The 14,285-nt window shown below is 39.7% G+C and overlaps 3 protein-coding genes across 4 annotated transcripts; 2 read left to right on the forward strand and 1 right to left on the reverse strand.

The window, feature by feature from the left end:
• The first annotated feature begins 2,330 nt into the window (after window positions 1–2,330).
• On the forward strand, window positions 2,331–4,182 carry c17h6orf120 (chromosome 17 C6orf120 homolog). The gene is made up of 2 exons (XM_072660625.1): window positions 2,331–2,409; window positions 3,035–4,182. The coding sequence occupies exon 2, from the start codon at window positions 3,074–3,076 to the stop codon at window positions 3,635–3,637; it is 564 nt and encodes a 187-aa protein (XP_072516726.1). The 5' UTR covers window positions 2,331–2,409; window positions 3,035–3,073; the 3' UTR covers window positions 3,638–4,182.
• Window positions 4,183–5,377: 1,195 nt separating this feature from the next.
• mrpl4 (mitochondrial ribosomal protein L4) lies at window positions 5,378–8,934 on the forward strand. The gene is made up of 9 exons (XM_072661233.1): window positions 5,378–5,539; window positions 5,795–5,876; window positions 5,980–6,148; window positions 6,831–6,882; window positions 7,083–7,200; window positions 7,336–7,442; window positions 7,697–7,806; window positions 7,893–7,966; window positions 8,103–8,934. Exons 1-9 carry the CDS (start codon window positions 5,492–5,494, stop codon window positions 8,246–8,248), a joined length of 906 nt encoding a protein of 301 aa, XP_072517334.1. The 5' UTR covers window positions 5,378–5,491; the 3' UTR covers window positions 8,249–8,934.
• Window positions 8,257–13,963, reverse strand: hyls1 (HYLS1 centriolar and ciliogenesis associated). 2 transcript variants are annotated; one of them, XM_072661232.1, is made up of 12 exons: window positions 13,878–13,963; window positions 13,265–13,393; window positions 13,050–13,166; window positions 12,871–12,944; window positions 12,535–12,770; window positions 12,347–12,402; window positions 9,658–9,824; window positions 9,477–9,522; window positions 8,939–9,002; window positions 8,700–8,781; window positions 8,590–8,616; window positions 8,257–8,482 (listed from the first exon to the last, which is right to left on the reverse strand). In XM_072661232.1, exons 2-12 carry the CDS (start codon window positions 13,362–13,364, stop codon window positions 8,351–8,353), a joined length of 1,101 nt encoding a protein of 366 aa, XP_072517333.1. In that variant the 5' UTR covers window positions 13,365–13,393; window positions 13,878–13,963; the 3' UTR covers window positions 8,257–8,350. The 2 variants fall into 2 exon arrangements, with proteins under 2 accessions (XP_072517333.1, XP_072517332.1); XM_072661231.1 differs by having other exon boundaries at window positions 8,257–8,616.
• Window positions 13,964–14,285: the final 322 nt, after the last annotated feature.

The raw sequence follows: 14,285 nt of genomic DNA on the forward strand, positions 1-14,285 counted from the left end.
CGGTCCGCCAGCCTCAGCCTCCGGATAACTTGGATTACAGGCGCGCGCCACTTCGCCCGGCGGCAGTCGAGTTGATTTGGGGAGGTTTTAGCCTGCAGATACAAACTCACGCTGCCCACTGGTGGGAAAACGAGGAGTTACACAGACCTAAAGAGTCTCTTACAGACAGCGCCCTCTGGTCTTTTATCTTTTAGTTTACATTGCTTGTTACATTGAGTTCTGTGCTTCATCTTCACCAGTTATTCAGTTTTCAGGTAAGATGCCACGTTGTTTTAGGCGAACATGAAACCTGTTCAGTGTAGTCTACTGACAGGGCGGTTAAAACCTCTGTAGACTAGTAGTACATTTCATCATTTTAGACTGAATGAATAACAGTCATGAACTCAACTGCTTTGAAATGTGTAAATCAGGAGTTACAAGAATAAACTTCAGCATGTTTAGTGCTCTGTCAAAAATACAACCATTCTATCTCATTTCTATATTCTTCCATGCTTCTTTTGTTATGTCCTTTCTCATCTGGCTTGTAACTCTCTTCTTCCTTTTTGATTTCTTTTCTTTTTGTGTTTTGGCATTTTTTTTCCTGATATTTTCAAGGCTGTTCTGGTTTAGATAACATTTTCCCAACTGTGTTCAAATGTCAGACCATGGATGAGTCAGGTCTGTTAGCAATATTTTTTCATTCACCTGTTTATTACAGTATGACTCCTGTAATATAAAGACAATGATCTTGTTCAGTATCAATACTTGCAGGCCTATTTGTGCTACACCACAAAGTAGCATTAATAAGTTTAGTTACAGTCTAAACTTGGTATTAGTATACCAGCTTTAAAGTAAAAAGAAAACAACAATGCACTGAAATTGACATTTTTAGTCTCTTTTTAAAAGTCTAAGATGTTCTCACGGAAAATACTAGCGTGTCAACTGGCTTAAACCTTTTTCTGCATAAAAAACGTTCTCTTTACTCCCATGGCACAGTTTGACTCACACAAAGGCAAACAACAGGCCCTGTGTATTGTGCATACACTTTCCTTCTGATTCGCCATTTCAGTCATTTTGTTTTTAAGATAGTCATTTCTTTTGCTCTACTCTGCCTCTGTAGAAAAAGTAGTGCTTCTGCCATGTGTACTTTTTCTTCAGACCATTAAAATCCTAAAGACTAATCATTAAATTGTTTCTGTCCGAATATTGCAAGGAAACAAGTGTTTGTAGTATTGGTTGTGATGTTTAAGCCTGTAACCCTTGCTTCCATTTATGTGCGGGTTTTGCAGTGGAATCTAAACCTGTTAGTGAATGCTGAGGACAATTGTTTCATCAGTGTCAGTGAAAAGAATGTATTATTTGAGTTTAAACCACAGTGAATGAAAAAGACTGAGTCCCGCTGTCTTGCTCAGGCTGCACTGCAGGGTCTATTCACAGGCGCCATCCCACTACTGATCGGCACGGGGGCTTTGACCTGCTCCGTTTCCGACCTGGGCCGGTTCACCCCTCCTTAGACGACCTGGTGTACCCGAGCTCCCTCAGAAACACCATATCCATACCGAACTTAGCGCGGACACCCGATCAACATAGTCCACTACAGCCCAGAACCCCTGAACTCAAACGGTCCGCCAGCCTCAGCCTCCGGATAACTTGGATTACAGGCGCGCGCCACTTCGCCCGGCGGCAGTCGAGTTGATTTGGGGAGGTTTTAGCCTGCAGATACAAACTCACGCTGCCCACTGGTGGGAAAACGAGGAGTTACACAGACCTAAAGAGTCTCTTACAGACAGCGCCCTCTGGTCTTTTATCTTTTAGTTTCCATTGCTTGTTACATTGAGTTCTGTGCTTCATCTTCACCAGTTATTCAGTTTTCAGGTAAGATGCCACGTTGTTTTAGGCGAACATGAAACCTGTTCACTGTAGTCTACTGACAGGGCGGGTAAAACCTCTGTAGACTAGTAGTACATTTCATCATTTTAGACTGAATGAATAATAATAGTTTAACTTTGCTTGTTATATTGAGTTCTGTGCTTCATCTTCACCAGTTAGAACTTAGACGACCTGAATTTCATTCAAATTATGTAATTTAATAACAAAAACGTCTCGAAACGTTTTTGAGAGCTTTCTTACGCCTATCTTTTTCTCCTGTAAATCTTGTGTATTGTGTGCTTAAGCGGTAACGGGTTCTTGGGCTTTAAGGATTAAGTGTGAACGGTGTTTCAACATTAACGTCGCTTTGTCTGTGTTTACTCTTAGTCCTGGTGTGAGAAAGGACCCCTAAGTGCAGTGCTGGAGGATTGCTCCTCATCCGGCAGGGGGCGCTCGGCGACTCCGGTTTGGCAACGTGAAAAAGAGACAGTGAACTTCACGCCAGCGGCTGGTGTTCTCACAGCGTGTTTATCGAAATGGGTTACTTTTGACAATGTACTGGTAAGATAATACTGATGGTTTCCTACATTTTGTCACAGTGTTGATAGCTAAGCCTATAACTAGTTGTTGATAGAAACACGTATGTAGCCAGTTAGCGAGGCAGTTTATGACTGTACCTGGTCGACTACCCTCCCGGCTAGTTAGCTAGCCAACCAAGCTAATTATAGCTAACATTGTATTTAGCAGATACTGGTGTTTACATGAAGGGATTGCCTTAAATGGCTATAAATTACTGTTTAGTCTTTCGGTTAAGTTAAGCAGGAACTAAAGGGATTACATGAAGAAATATTGTAGATAATACCCTGCGATTTTCTGTATAGCTGAGTTTTGAAAGTATACTTGTCAAACGCCTACATAATAAGTTTATCTCAGCGTCCAGGAGCCCTCTTAGCTAATAGGAAGACACCTGAAGACCAGAAAGTCCTTCTGCACTATCAGTGAGGTATTTTTAGCCTCATCAGGCATAAAACCCTGCAGCCAGTTTAAACCCATCTTATTTAGTTTAGTGTCTGATTGCAGTGTAAGGTCTCACAGAGCGTAACTTTCATATCATGTTGTATTAAAAATGACAATGACCAGTCAAGTAAGCACTCTTTCTCTATACTAACCGTTTTGTTCTTTACAGGCAGGTTACAGATGTGTTTGGTGGCTGACAGCAGTGACCATGGTGCCGTGCTTTGGTGTCCTGTTGTTGCTGGTGCTCGTCTCACAGGTCAGAGGACTTTTTCAGGTCTCTGAGGAGGTCTCCGTGCCTGAAGAATGGGTCCTGCTTCATGTTGTCCAAGGCCACATTGGGGCAGGAAACTACAGCTACCTGCGTCTCAATCACGATGGACGCATCATCCTGCACATGCGCAGCCTCAAGGGTGATGCTGACCTGTACGTGTCTGATAAGACGCTGCGACCAGACTTTGATACCTACAAGCTTCAATCGGCCACTTGCGGCTATGACGTGGTCGTGGTTCCGGGGGATTTCGTGAGACCTGTAGGCATTGGGATCTACGGACATCCCTCTTACCTAGAGAGCGAGTTTGAGATGAAGGTGTATTACGATCAGACAGCTTTTACAGAGGACCCCTTTCAAAAGGATTCTTATTCTTCGGAGGAGAGTCCCGGAAAGCCCAAGTACCCTCAGCACGATGCTGAAGAAGATATGGAAGAGGAGGAGTCGATCCTTTGGACAATTCTTATCGGGATACTTAAGATAATACTTGAAATTTTGTTTTGATCATTATGTGCTCCTTGCCATTGTAAATGTTTTGCCATTAGTATTTACATTTCAGGAAAGAGCACAGAACTGTGTGGCCAAAATACCTGAAATAAAAGCGTGAAGAAAGCTTTTTGATAAATGTAGGATTTTTTTTAAAAATCTAAGTCTAGATTTGGTAAAATGAGCTAGTACATCGTGATTCTTTGATTTCCTTGCTTTCTGTGTCACGTTCCATTGGCCATTCAACTGGTTAAATTCTGCTGTCATTCATTGTTTGCGTATCTACAGAACCGGTTCATGTTCCGAACAGTTCAACCATATTACACCATGTGCTCAAATTGTTTGCTAATTTATTATGTTCCAAATCATTTTGGATTTGCTGCGCTTCTGGGTCTGAGCACTATGCAATCAAAGAAATCACCTTTCCGAGAAGAACTACACAACTGTGCCTTTTGTAAGAGTCCTTTCTTTAAGAAACAGAAAGGCGTAATCTCATGCAGCTGTAATGTTTGTAACATTTTCCAATAAAGGCAATCACGTGCACACTGCAGCATTTCTTTCAACTTGGTTCATTTTTGTTCAAAAAAGTACAATGTTTTTTGGCCTATTAAGATTTTGAGAAGACCATTATCTGTGCAATCAATATTAGTACACAAACAATTCAATGGCCCCTAATTACTATCAGTCACTACCCAAGTTACATTCATTGTATGATAAAGAAAAATTAGGGAAAGAGAAACAATAAAAAAAAAACACGTTTACTAAGTAATTCCTCATTTTTGAAATGGGTCAAAAAAGGTCAATGTTTACAGAGCAAATATGCCTGAAATGTTCGCTTCAGATGTGCCATAACCTTTTTGACAGTTTCTATGAGATGGTAGCTCAGTCCTCTCAGGAAATATTATTTGCTCAGCAAAAACATGAAAAATGCAAATGTATTTTGATTTTGTGTGCATGTAGCTTAACCATTTCCAAAGCTCTTCTTAAGAAAGCCTAATATTTATTGTCAATGTATTCAATACCTAGTTTCATCCTTTATTTTTTTAGGAAAGTGACTGGTATATATAAAAGAATGTTTTGGTACCTCCTAAAGAGCCTGATGTATGGACACACTGTTACAGTTAAACATGCAGTTTAATTATTGGTGCATAAATGGAAATGAATCTACAAAAACAAAACAAATATTTAAAATATTTGTAATGTCATGAAAAATAACACATTCACTTTCATCCAGCTTTCTATCAGTCTACCTGAATAAGGCTAAAAGACATTAGGCATTCACACTACATGACTTTTTAAATTACGCATGTCAACCTTAAACATGCAGACATAAACATAACATATTCTGTTTGATAACTATATAAAAAACATACTAAAATGGTCTTTAACAAATTTTCAAATTAGACTAAATTATGACACTTGCTCAAACAAGTAGCTACGTTTTTCATAATGCTCACTCTAACTGCATATCTCTAGTTTGGCCATAAAACTTGTGTCTTATTGCAGCATAACCTCTTCTCTGTTCAGTGCTTTCCAAAAGATACTAGCTAGATTTATACTGGAAGTGTAATAGAGGGAACTTGTCTTCTGGTCCATCCTCCATTGTAGTAGCAGATTTAACACTTACCCAGTCAAATACCAGCTAAGAACAGAGAGGGCGCTAATGCAACCTTTCTCCAACGCGACTGGAACCCAGAGTAGAAGAAGAAGAAGAGTAGCGCTGTTACGTCTAATACAGTTGCCCACACACGGCCTTACGTCATGTGTCGGGGACTGCATGTTTCTCCAGCTCGACCTTACCTTGGTGTTTGACAGGGCGATGCTACATGTGCTGATTGTGTACTGAATGAGTGTTTGTTCTAAGCCAGAGTCATGCTTCGAACCACGCTAACTATATGTAGAGGAGGTATCGCTAAACGTGTAAGTAACACACGCAGCTTGGCGTGCTCCGGTTTATCCCACACGCTCCTGTGGCTAATCGTGGCTAATCACAGTAGCAATAACATAGCTAGCTACCTACACTGCAGCTCTCCCTAGCTGATCTGTGTCTCTTTCAGTGCGTTTGTATTTCTTATAAGGATCTGATCGTATTATGCTGTTACTAACAGCAAAATGCACGAGATCCTATCATTAACCAGCTTGTCTGACCGTGTTATGGTGTGATTCTCGCCCCAGCTCATCTCCTCTCTCTCTGGAGAAGGCGCTCTGCCATCGAATTTACGACTTCCACCAAATCTGATCGGGCTTCCGAGAGAAAGTAAGTTAGTTCCCAATTAAGTAATTCTTGTCATGCATTGACTTTCAGTTTTTAAGGAGAGACATTTTGCCTTTATATGCTGAGCCTGTTTAATCCGTTTCAGAGAAACCCCTTCCACTTGGCTCTGATCTACCAGTGCTGCGCAGGTGTGAGGAGGACATCCCGGCTCATCTTGCACCCATTCAGACATGGTTGCAATCATTAGGAAGTCAAGACAGCGAACCGCTAGGTCTTGTTGATCTGCACCCTGATGTTTTTTCTGTGCCTGTCAGGTAACACCCCCCCCCCCCCAACACACACACACACACACACACACACACACACACACACACTGTTCTGTTAAACCATAAATTGCAGTGGATACATTTCGGGATCTCGTGTCAAAATAGCTAGAGAAAAAGATCTAAGTGACTCCACAAAGAGTGGTTATTAATGGGGCACGGATGGCAGGGGCTTCATAACAAATACTGTCCAGCTGGCTGGTGTTTCAAAAGGAATAGCAACAGAAGTGCGGAAATTTGATGTGTGATTTCATGAGTGTCACTGCAGGAAGTAATAAGACAGTAATATAAGCAAGTAGAACTACAGTGACATGCATATTTGAGTGACTTGCTGAAAACACAAGTGACTTTGCTTTAGTTTTGATGTTTCACAAGCAATTTCTTCTAGATTGGATATCTTGGTGACATTTGCATGGTTTTGAAGGCATCTTATACCAACATAACAAATCTGGATGTATTTCTGGCAGCTTTCAGTTGTCATTTCATTGTTAGCTTGAGATTAAACCCCAAATTGGTGGGACTGAGCTTCCACATTATTAAAACTTTCATTAAGCAAAAAACAAAAGTAACATTTCAGTGCAGATTTATTGTTCTTATAATACTAATATTCTTTATAATTATATTGTTTTTATATGATCTTTTTTTGTTTTCTCTGCTTCACTTTGGAAACCAGGCTAGATATACTTCATGCTGTGGAGGTCTGGCAAAGAAATTTCAAGAGAATTGTAAGTTAATATGAAATACTGACCCCTGTGATACTATCACACTCTCTCACAATGCTGTCACATCAGATGAACACAATTATATAAAAATGCAGAAAAAACTTAGTCTGCATTCTCATTTGGAAAACATTCAGTGCAGAAACCAATATTGTTACATTCAACTGACCTGACTAATTGTATCTAATGTATTCATTAAACTACAGAGCTATGCCAAAGTGAAAAGCAGAGCAGAGGTGAGAGGAGGAGGTAGAAAGCCCTGGAGCCAGAAGGGCAGTGGACGGGCTCGCCATGGAAGCATACGATCACCATTATGGAGAGGGGGTGAGATAATATTGTAACTAATATGGTCTAGGAATACAGTATTTTATATCCAATATAGAACAAACTGTTGGATATCTTGTTTTTTGAAATCTTGAATTCACTGAGTAAAAGCCTGTGGCTCTCCTTCTGTTTCAGGTGGTGTTGCTCATGGTCCAAGAGGACCGACCAGCTATTATTACATGGTGCCTATGAAGGTCCGTGTACAAGGACTAAAAATCGCACTGACCTCCAAACTGGCTCAGGTAAGTTTGAACTGGTGCTTGCTTTTGTGTTTAATCAGCAAAAGACAAGGTGGTAAAACCCCAATTTTGTCTTCATTATAAGAGCTTGACAGTACTGTATAAACAAATTGTTGATGATTTATGCTTTCTGATAGCTTCATGATTTCTATCCATGCCTGGAAACAGGAAATTATTAAAAACCGAACTTTACCCAACCGCTTAATTTATAACAGATTTTGAATTGTTATTTTTTTTTTTTTTTTTCCCCTCTGCAGGATTGTCTTTATATCGTTGACTCTTTGGAGATTCCCACTCCAGATCCACACTATCTACAAGACCTGGTTAAACACAGACAGTGGGGGAATTCTGTCCTCATTGTGGATGTGTAAGTAGATCATCCAGTGTTTTTAAGAAAGTCTTTGTTTTTATACATATTCATAAAATTACCATTTTTTTTCTTTACTTAATTAGAGCGGAGGAGTTCCCACAGAACATTGTCCAGGCCACTGAAACCTTACAGACAGTAAGCCTCATTCCAGCAATAGGTAGGTTGCACTGAGATTGGGGGGCGATACCAGAGCTTTACATTAACATTAAAAAGATCAATCAAGTATTATCTGATTATTACATGACCAGTGCTGAGTTGGTAACCTTTCCCCTAAATTTCCATTTGGCTTACAGGTCTGAATGTTCACAGCATGCTGAAATATGAAAGTCTGGTTCTTACTCTTGACACTGTGAAGTTCCTAGAAAAGAAGCTGCTGTGGCATGACTCCCGATTCACACCGCTGTACCCTTTCAAACTCCCCTACAGTGACCTGCCATGAACTCTCAGTGTATTAAAAAACATTTATTTCTTAAGCAGTGATCTGCCATTCATTTCAAATGATACAACAATAAATAAAAACAACGACGCAACAGGCAACAGGTCAAGGGTAAGTGATTTTTGATGGAATTAGGCCGTTTGCCAAGTCATGACGAATTTCCCATCTCAAGGCTGACCGTTTCTTTTCTGTAGGCACCACGTAGTTATTGGGCACGTATGTTCTCTGAGGCTTTGGCTGTAAGAATAATAAAATGACTTCAAAAAGCAATTAAAAAATTCCATTGTCAAGACACTGTGAAGGTTATGTGATGGGACCTTATAATCTGAATGGATGTTACTTACGGGTGGAGGCTGATACATAAGTTGTTCCTGTAGAAAGAAACCTCAATGTTAGTTATGATATTACACATGATATTGTCACAGTGTCACATACACAAAAAAGTAAATTGTACCCTGATGGCCCAGTGCAGCTCCTTCCTGCTTTTCTCTCCAGGGGGCTTAAACAGCTCCCAGTCTTGCTTGTACTGGAAATACCTGAAAAGGAGGGGGATATTAGGCACTGTAAAACCATTTTAGAACAGTGTTAAAGTATGGAGTTTGTTAATGAGAGCCTTATAATTTGCTCTATGTGCATGGATCCATTAAAATAAAATTAAAGAAGAGTAATGAGGTTGCTTCTCAAATGCCTTACTTTGCAACAGGATCGTTTTTTTTCAGGTTCCTTGTGTGTGGATGATCCATGACTGGACGAATAACTTAAAAAAAAAAAGATTGGATATTAATACTATAAACAAGTGCATAAAAGTGCATCATAGAATATGAAAAGGTGAAAGTATGAGAATATTGTCAATTAAAAATATATGCATGGGCATTACTGGACTTGCACAAAGACATGGGAATATTTACATTAATGTGAATTTGGTTGGATTTAATATTAAAATGTTTTTAAAAAAGTAAAATATGATAGAAAAGAAAGTAACAAATCTAGGTTCTTTAATTCTGAAAAAAAGAAAGAAAAAAAAAAAGCCTAATCATATTGAACATGATTTCCAACATGACAATCCAAAAGTAATTTTATCATTTTGCTGGCAAAGTTTCTGACTCAAATTACTTCTTCATTACTACTTTAATAGATAGAAGAAGGTCGACACATACACCTATAATGACTGTCGAGACACCTAATTATGCAAAAGAAATACAGTTCATTATAGAAAATGATAGAATCTTACAGGATTTGGGCCGAGGTCTGATGTCGGTTTCACTGCGTGATCTTGTCTGTGTTATGAAAGACAAGATGAGACATAAACAATGTCATCATTAGTCATGCAAGAACCTAGAAGCACTACATAGTATCATCAGCTTTATACATTTGACAAACAGTAATGAATAATGAACTATGACAGTACTGACCATGCCCTTGATGTAGGCCTCAAAGGCACTGGGGAGTTCTGCTGTCGCGGAGCTATGCCTGTCGCTATAGCTGCTCGTCTCCTCACTCTCTGATTCAAGTTCACGTCGACCATGAGGAGCAGACACCCGCAGCTGCTCTAATCGTTCTTCCAGCTCACTTGCTGGTTCTACCAAAATAAAACAAGAGATACATTAACACGAAGAACCATCAGCAATGTCTAAATGGGCATTAGACTAGTCATTTTGTTCTAATTAACAGGCTGTTTAATCTTTAACTAATAACTGACCATAGTATGCTGGGATTGTTTGTAGATTATGGATAATACAGGCCAATAGGAAATTACTAGGCTTTGGAGAGTGATCTTTACAATACAGCCATCAGGGGCTTTAAGGTCATCTGATGTGTCCAACCAAGTATTGTTTTACTACAGAACAAAGAAAATGTTAACCTACACTATGTTTTAGAGTGAACTACTGCTTACCCACCACATTTTAAACTTTGCAGTTTTGCCTTCTTTGTCTTCTTCATCTTCTGTCCTACAAGCTTTTCATTTCTGTGCTCAAGTATGGTCACACTTTTACTGAGTCTTAGGTTAAAGGGATGGCGATAGTCCTCATATATTGTGTCTGCCTCACAGTAGTCACTGCCTTTTGCCAGCTCATGGGTGCCTTCCCCTAAAACGTGGAAAGGAATGCCACTGATCTGTTCGCCACTTTCTGCAGCAAAGTAAAGTGCTTTATCCTTCCCATTACATCCACCAGGAGATCCAAGTCTGTTCTCACCAGCTACACCTTGACTGTCATCAGTATTCTGTACAGTTGCTTCTTTATTGGGGTCACAAATATCAAAGGAAGAACCATCACTTCCTTTAAGCAAGTGTGAAGGAATCTGGTGCTCAGGTGTTTCCAAAAAAACATTGTGTTGATACACAGACTGACTGTTGCCATCCTCACAGTAAACAGCATCAGGGTATTCAGCATCATCTTCTAACCCTGTCAGAGTGCAATCATCTCTATAGTCCATGCAATCCAAGTCATCTTTAGGGGAGTCTGGTCTGTAGGTTCCATAACCAGAAGTTAAGATACTTACTGTAGGGCTGCCTATACTGCCATGGTAATCCTCAAGTGCCTCTTTTTCACCACACATGCAGTCATCATATTCATTTCCTGGTTTATTTTCTTTCTGGTCAACATTATACTCCCATTTTTGCTCAGGAACACCATATCCATTCTTTGTTTCCCCTTGTTCGGTGTATGACTGGTTGTTAGTTGTATTATTTTGGTTGAGTTGTTCTACGCAACGCATCTTGCTGAGTTCTCCGTACTTCCATTCATCAAACCTCTTCTGCTCAGTGTTACTATAAGTATTATATTTATTCAGAAAGTGCCCTCCCTCTTCCTCGTCACTGTCAGTTGTTTGTAAAAACATCCTTCTTTCTAGTCCTTCACTCTCGCAATCTTCTTTCGGCTCCAATTTGTCTCTACCATCTTGATTAGCAAGAAATGGACTCCTTTCCTCCTTGCTTACTGGCTCTTTTCTTCCCTTTCGCACACCAGACATTACAGCATTGTTAGATTTACTGGTAAAATGTTCTATTTCCTCATCAGCCTCCAGACCATCACTTTCAGACTCTTCCACCGGTATTCTCTCCATGCTCTCTTTGCTAACAAAACATTCCACTTGTTCACCATCACTTTCTTCAATGCCGTTTTCACTTCCTAATCTTTTCTCAGTGCCTGCGTCTTCAATAGAAAGGTCTTCACTTCTAGTCTCCTCATAGTCAGACCATAATTTACTCTTTTGTTTTCCATTCTTGAGCTTTTCTATAGCAGTCACTTTCTCATCATTTTCCTTCTCCAACCTGTAGCTTTCAATTATATTCTCTGTTCCATCCTCTTCCTCACTTTCCTGTTTATCCTCAGACTCTGAAGGTTCAGTTTTCTCATCACTGCCTTCTTCACTTCCTGAGTTCCAACATTTCTCTGCACTATCGTCTCTCGCAAAAGTCTCTCTTTCTTCTTCATCTTCCTCACTTTCTCTAATTCCAGTGCTATCACTCTCACTTTCTTCACCCATGAAACATTCTTCTTCACTCTCCTGTTCATCACTTGGCCTTCTGTCAGGATCTTCAGAGTCTCCTTCTACCTTCACATTCGATTCTTCTAGATCATTTTTTTCCTGCTTGTCGATTTCAGGCTCTTCTTCAGTCCTTCCAGCCCTGCTGTCAGTCTTTGCAAACCATTCTGTCTGTTCTTCTTCACTTTCTTGATCAGTCCAGAAGGAAGATGATAGAGATGCCTTGTCCTCTTCACTTGCATTCTCCCAGTGGCTGTTGCAGGCCTTATACATGTTGATTTATGAATGAAGGAATGAGTTCTTTCCGTGATCAAATCCACAAGGAAAACTAGTCTACACACAAAGCCTCAGCAGATGGCTGAGAGGAAGGTGGAGTTAAGTTAAGAAGATTAGCACTGATACAAAGATCTGTTTGAGAGGCCTAGGTTGCCACATGGTGGCAGGATATGTCCATGGCATTATTAAGGGGGGGGGGGGGGGGGGGGGGGCAATATTCTTGCTCACATACAATACAACTAATCTGATCAAAGTTTTTACCAGGTATATTACTAATGTGTGCTGCCCCTCAAGGACATAACTTATAATCCTTCGTCTAGATACGGATAAACTTACCAGAGTCTTCACTGTATGTAGATTCATCGCATACTTGGGACTGGCCCCTATGCTTCCTAATAAGAGAAACAAATATTTTAATGATTTTAAAGAGTGATCTTACAATGTAAAATGCACCAAACAATTCTACCACTTGCATCTCAAATTTACGCTACAATGAAGTTTCAAATGACAAAAGCAAATCTTACCGAAGTACTTTTCTCTTGACAGCTGGCTTCACAGTAATATGATCTCTGTGAAGGTTGGCCATTTGATTGGTATCGATTACTGAATGGTAAATCTCAGAGGGCGCCTCCTCTACTTCAAATCTGTTGGGAGCTGTAGATGGCCTAATGTATCTGGGAGCCATTGAGTGCTTTATGTAAGAGTCATAAGGCCCATGATTTACACCATAGTCATGGCTGTCTTCATGAAAAGTCAGAACCTTAACACAATACATACAAATATAAATATTCATGCTGAACTGACATTTAGGAACAGAAAATGTAAACGTCATGGTTGTGTGTTAAGACAAGTGTTCATACCGATCTCTCCTGATCTGCTCCACCATTGTGAGAATAAACATAGCTGTAGTTGGAGCCATCTCTGTGTACTTGGACTAAATCAAACACACAATAACATATTGCTGGCTACAAATATAATTCTAAATATTTGATCATTGTTTTATTTTAAAGTCATTTTAATCGGAGTTTTAATCACAAACCTTTCTCTTTAGTGATCACAGGCGGACTCTTGCTTGAAGTGCTTTGAGTCTGGGGAGAACTCCACTCAGCTGAAGTCTGGCTCTTTGACTTCTCTTGGAAAATCAGCAAGTCAAGGTCTACAAATAATTTAAGAAGCTTTAATATTCATAATACTGCAAAAATGCTAACTCTGTTAGGCAAATGCTAATGTTAAAATATGTTGTGAATAACCCACCTCGTTTAAAATCTCGCAGTCTTTGTTTTGTTATGTTTGTGTACCCAAGCGCTGCTAACTGCTGCTCGATTTCTTCCTCTGAAAAGTCGAGGTTTTCCATTGCTGTCACCTAAGAAAGATACGAGATACCTGCAAGGAAACAGTAGCTACATAAACAGACTGCAGTTAATGACAATGTAGCTAGCTAGCTGCCTTCACCATAACGTAGCACTAAGAAAAAACATTAGCTAGCTAGCTACGCTGCAGTAGATAGCTTGCTTGCTAGCTAGCTAAATGGAGAATATAGAAAGACACACAGTTGGCAAGTAGTCTCTTTTATTTGGGGAGACAATCTGAACAAGTATATCTGACATGTAGCTACAACAGTTAGCTAGTTAGTTACCTAGTCAGCGAGTTAGTTAGCTAGCTAATAAGCAAGTGATGGTTAGCTAGTTAGCTTGATTTCGTTACCAAGGTAACTTATATAAAGCCAGTGAGCTGCTAAAGCGAACCTGCGCTACAAAAGTTTGAAAAGCTTCTTCCTGTAAAGGTCGGAGGGGAAAGACAAATGAAAACAAGGCTTTATTTATGTGCCTTGAATCTTTATACTGATATTGGACTTTAAACAAATTACCCCAGCCGACGAGAAGTTTCCTCCAGCACAAAGACAACAACAACAAGCCGTTACAAATCTTTAAAAATGACGCCCTCACTACTACACACCAGCCAAGGCAGCGCAGACTCGTAGTTGGTTTAATAGCGCCTCCTGTTGTGCGGGAGAAACGTTAAACATCACGTCCCTTTTCTTTCTCCTCTCTCTTTTCATGTTTAGTTTTTAATACTTATTCTGTTACATAGATTTTTAAATTGACATTTAGTTAAGCATATAAGAGCATCTTCTGTAAATCTTCTGTAGTTGGTGATAGATTTTTTTCAAAGAGAAATTATTTGTGGGAGAAATTAATTTCAAGACAAATATAGCAAGCTAGCTGTAATGATAAGCTCATAATAATAAAAGTCAGCTAACTTATTGTAGTTATAA

Source organism: Salminus brasiliensis, chromosome 17, assembly GCF_030463535.1.
Source record: "Salminus brasiliensis chromosome 17, fSalBra1.hap2, whole genome shotgun sequence".
Lineage (NCBI taxonomy): Eukaryota > Metazoa > Chordata > Actinopteri > Characiformes > Bryconidae > Salminus > Salminus brasiliensis.

Bases quoted from the DNA above. Each gene is read 5' to 3' on its own strand.
- c17h6orf120 (XM_072660625.1), top strand. From the start codon at position 3,074: ATGGTGCCGTGCTTTGGTGTCCTGTTGTTGCTGGTGCTCGTCTCACAG.
- mrpl4 (XM_072661233.1), top strand. From the start codon at position 5,492: ATGCTTCGAACCACGCTAACTATATGTAGAGGAGGTATCGCTAAACGT. The intron at 5,540-5,794 runs GTAAGTAACACA...TTCTCGCCCCAG, and splicing joins GAGGAGGTATCGCTAAACGT to CTCATCTCCTCTCTCTCTGG. The intron at 6,149-6,830 runs GTAACACCCCCC...TTTGGAAACCAG, and splicing joins GTTTTTTCTGTGCCTGTCAG to GCTAGATATACTTCATGCTG.
- hyls1 (XM_072661231.1), bottom strand. From the start codon at position 13,364: ATGGAAAACCTCGACTTTTCAGAGGAAGAAATCGAGCAGCAGTTAGCA. The intron at 12,403-12,534 runs GTAAGATTTGCT...TTCTCTTATTAG, and splicing joins GTCAAGAGAAAAGTACTTCG to GAAGCATAGGGGCCAGTCCC. The intron at 8,782-8,938 runs GTAAGGCATTTG...CCTCCTTTTCAG, and splicing joins AAAAACGATCCTGTTGCAAA to GTATTTCCAGTACAAGCAAG.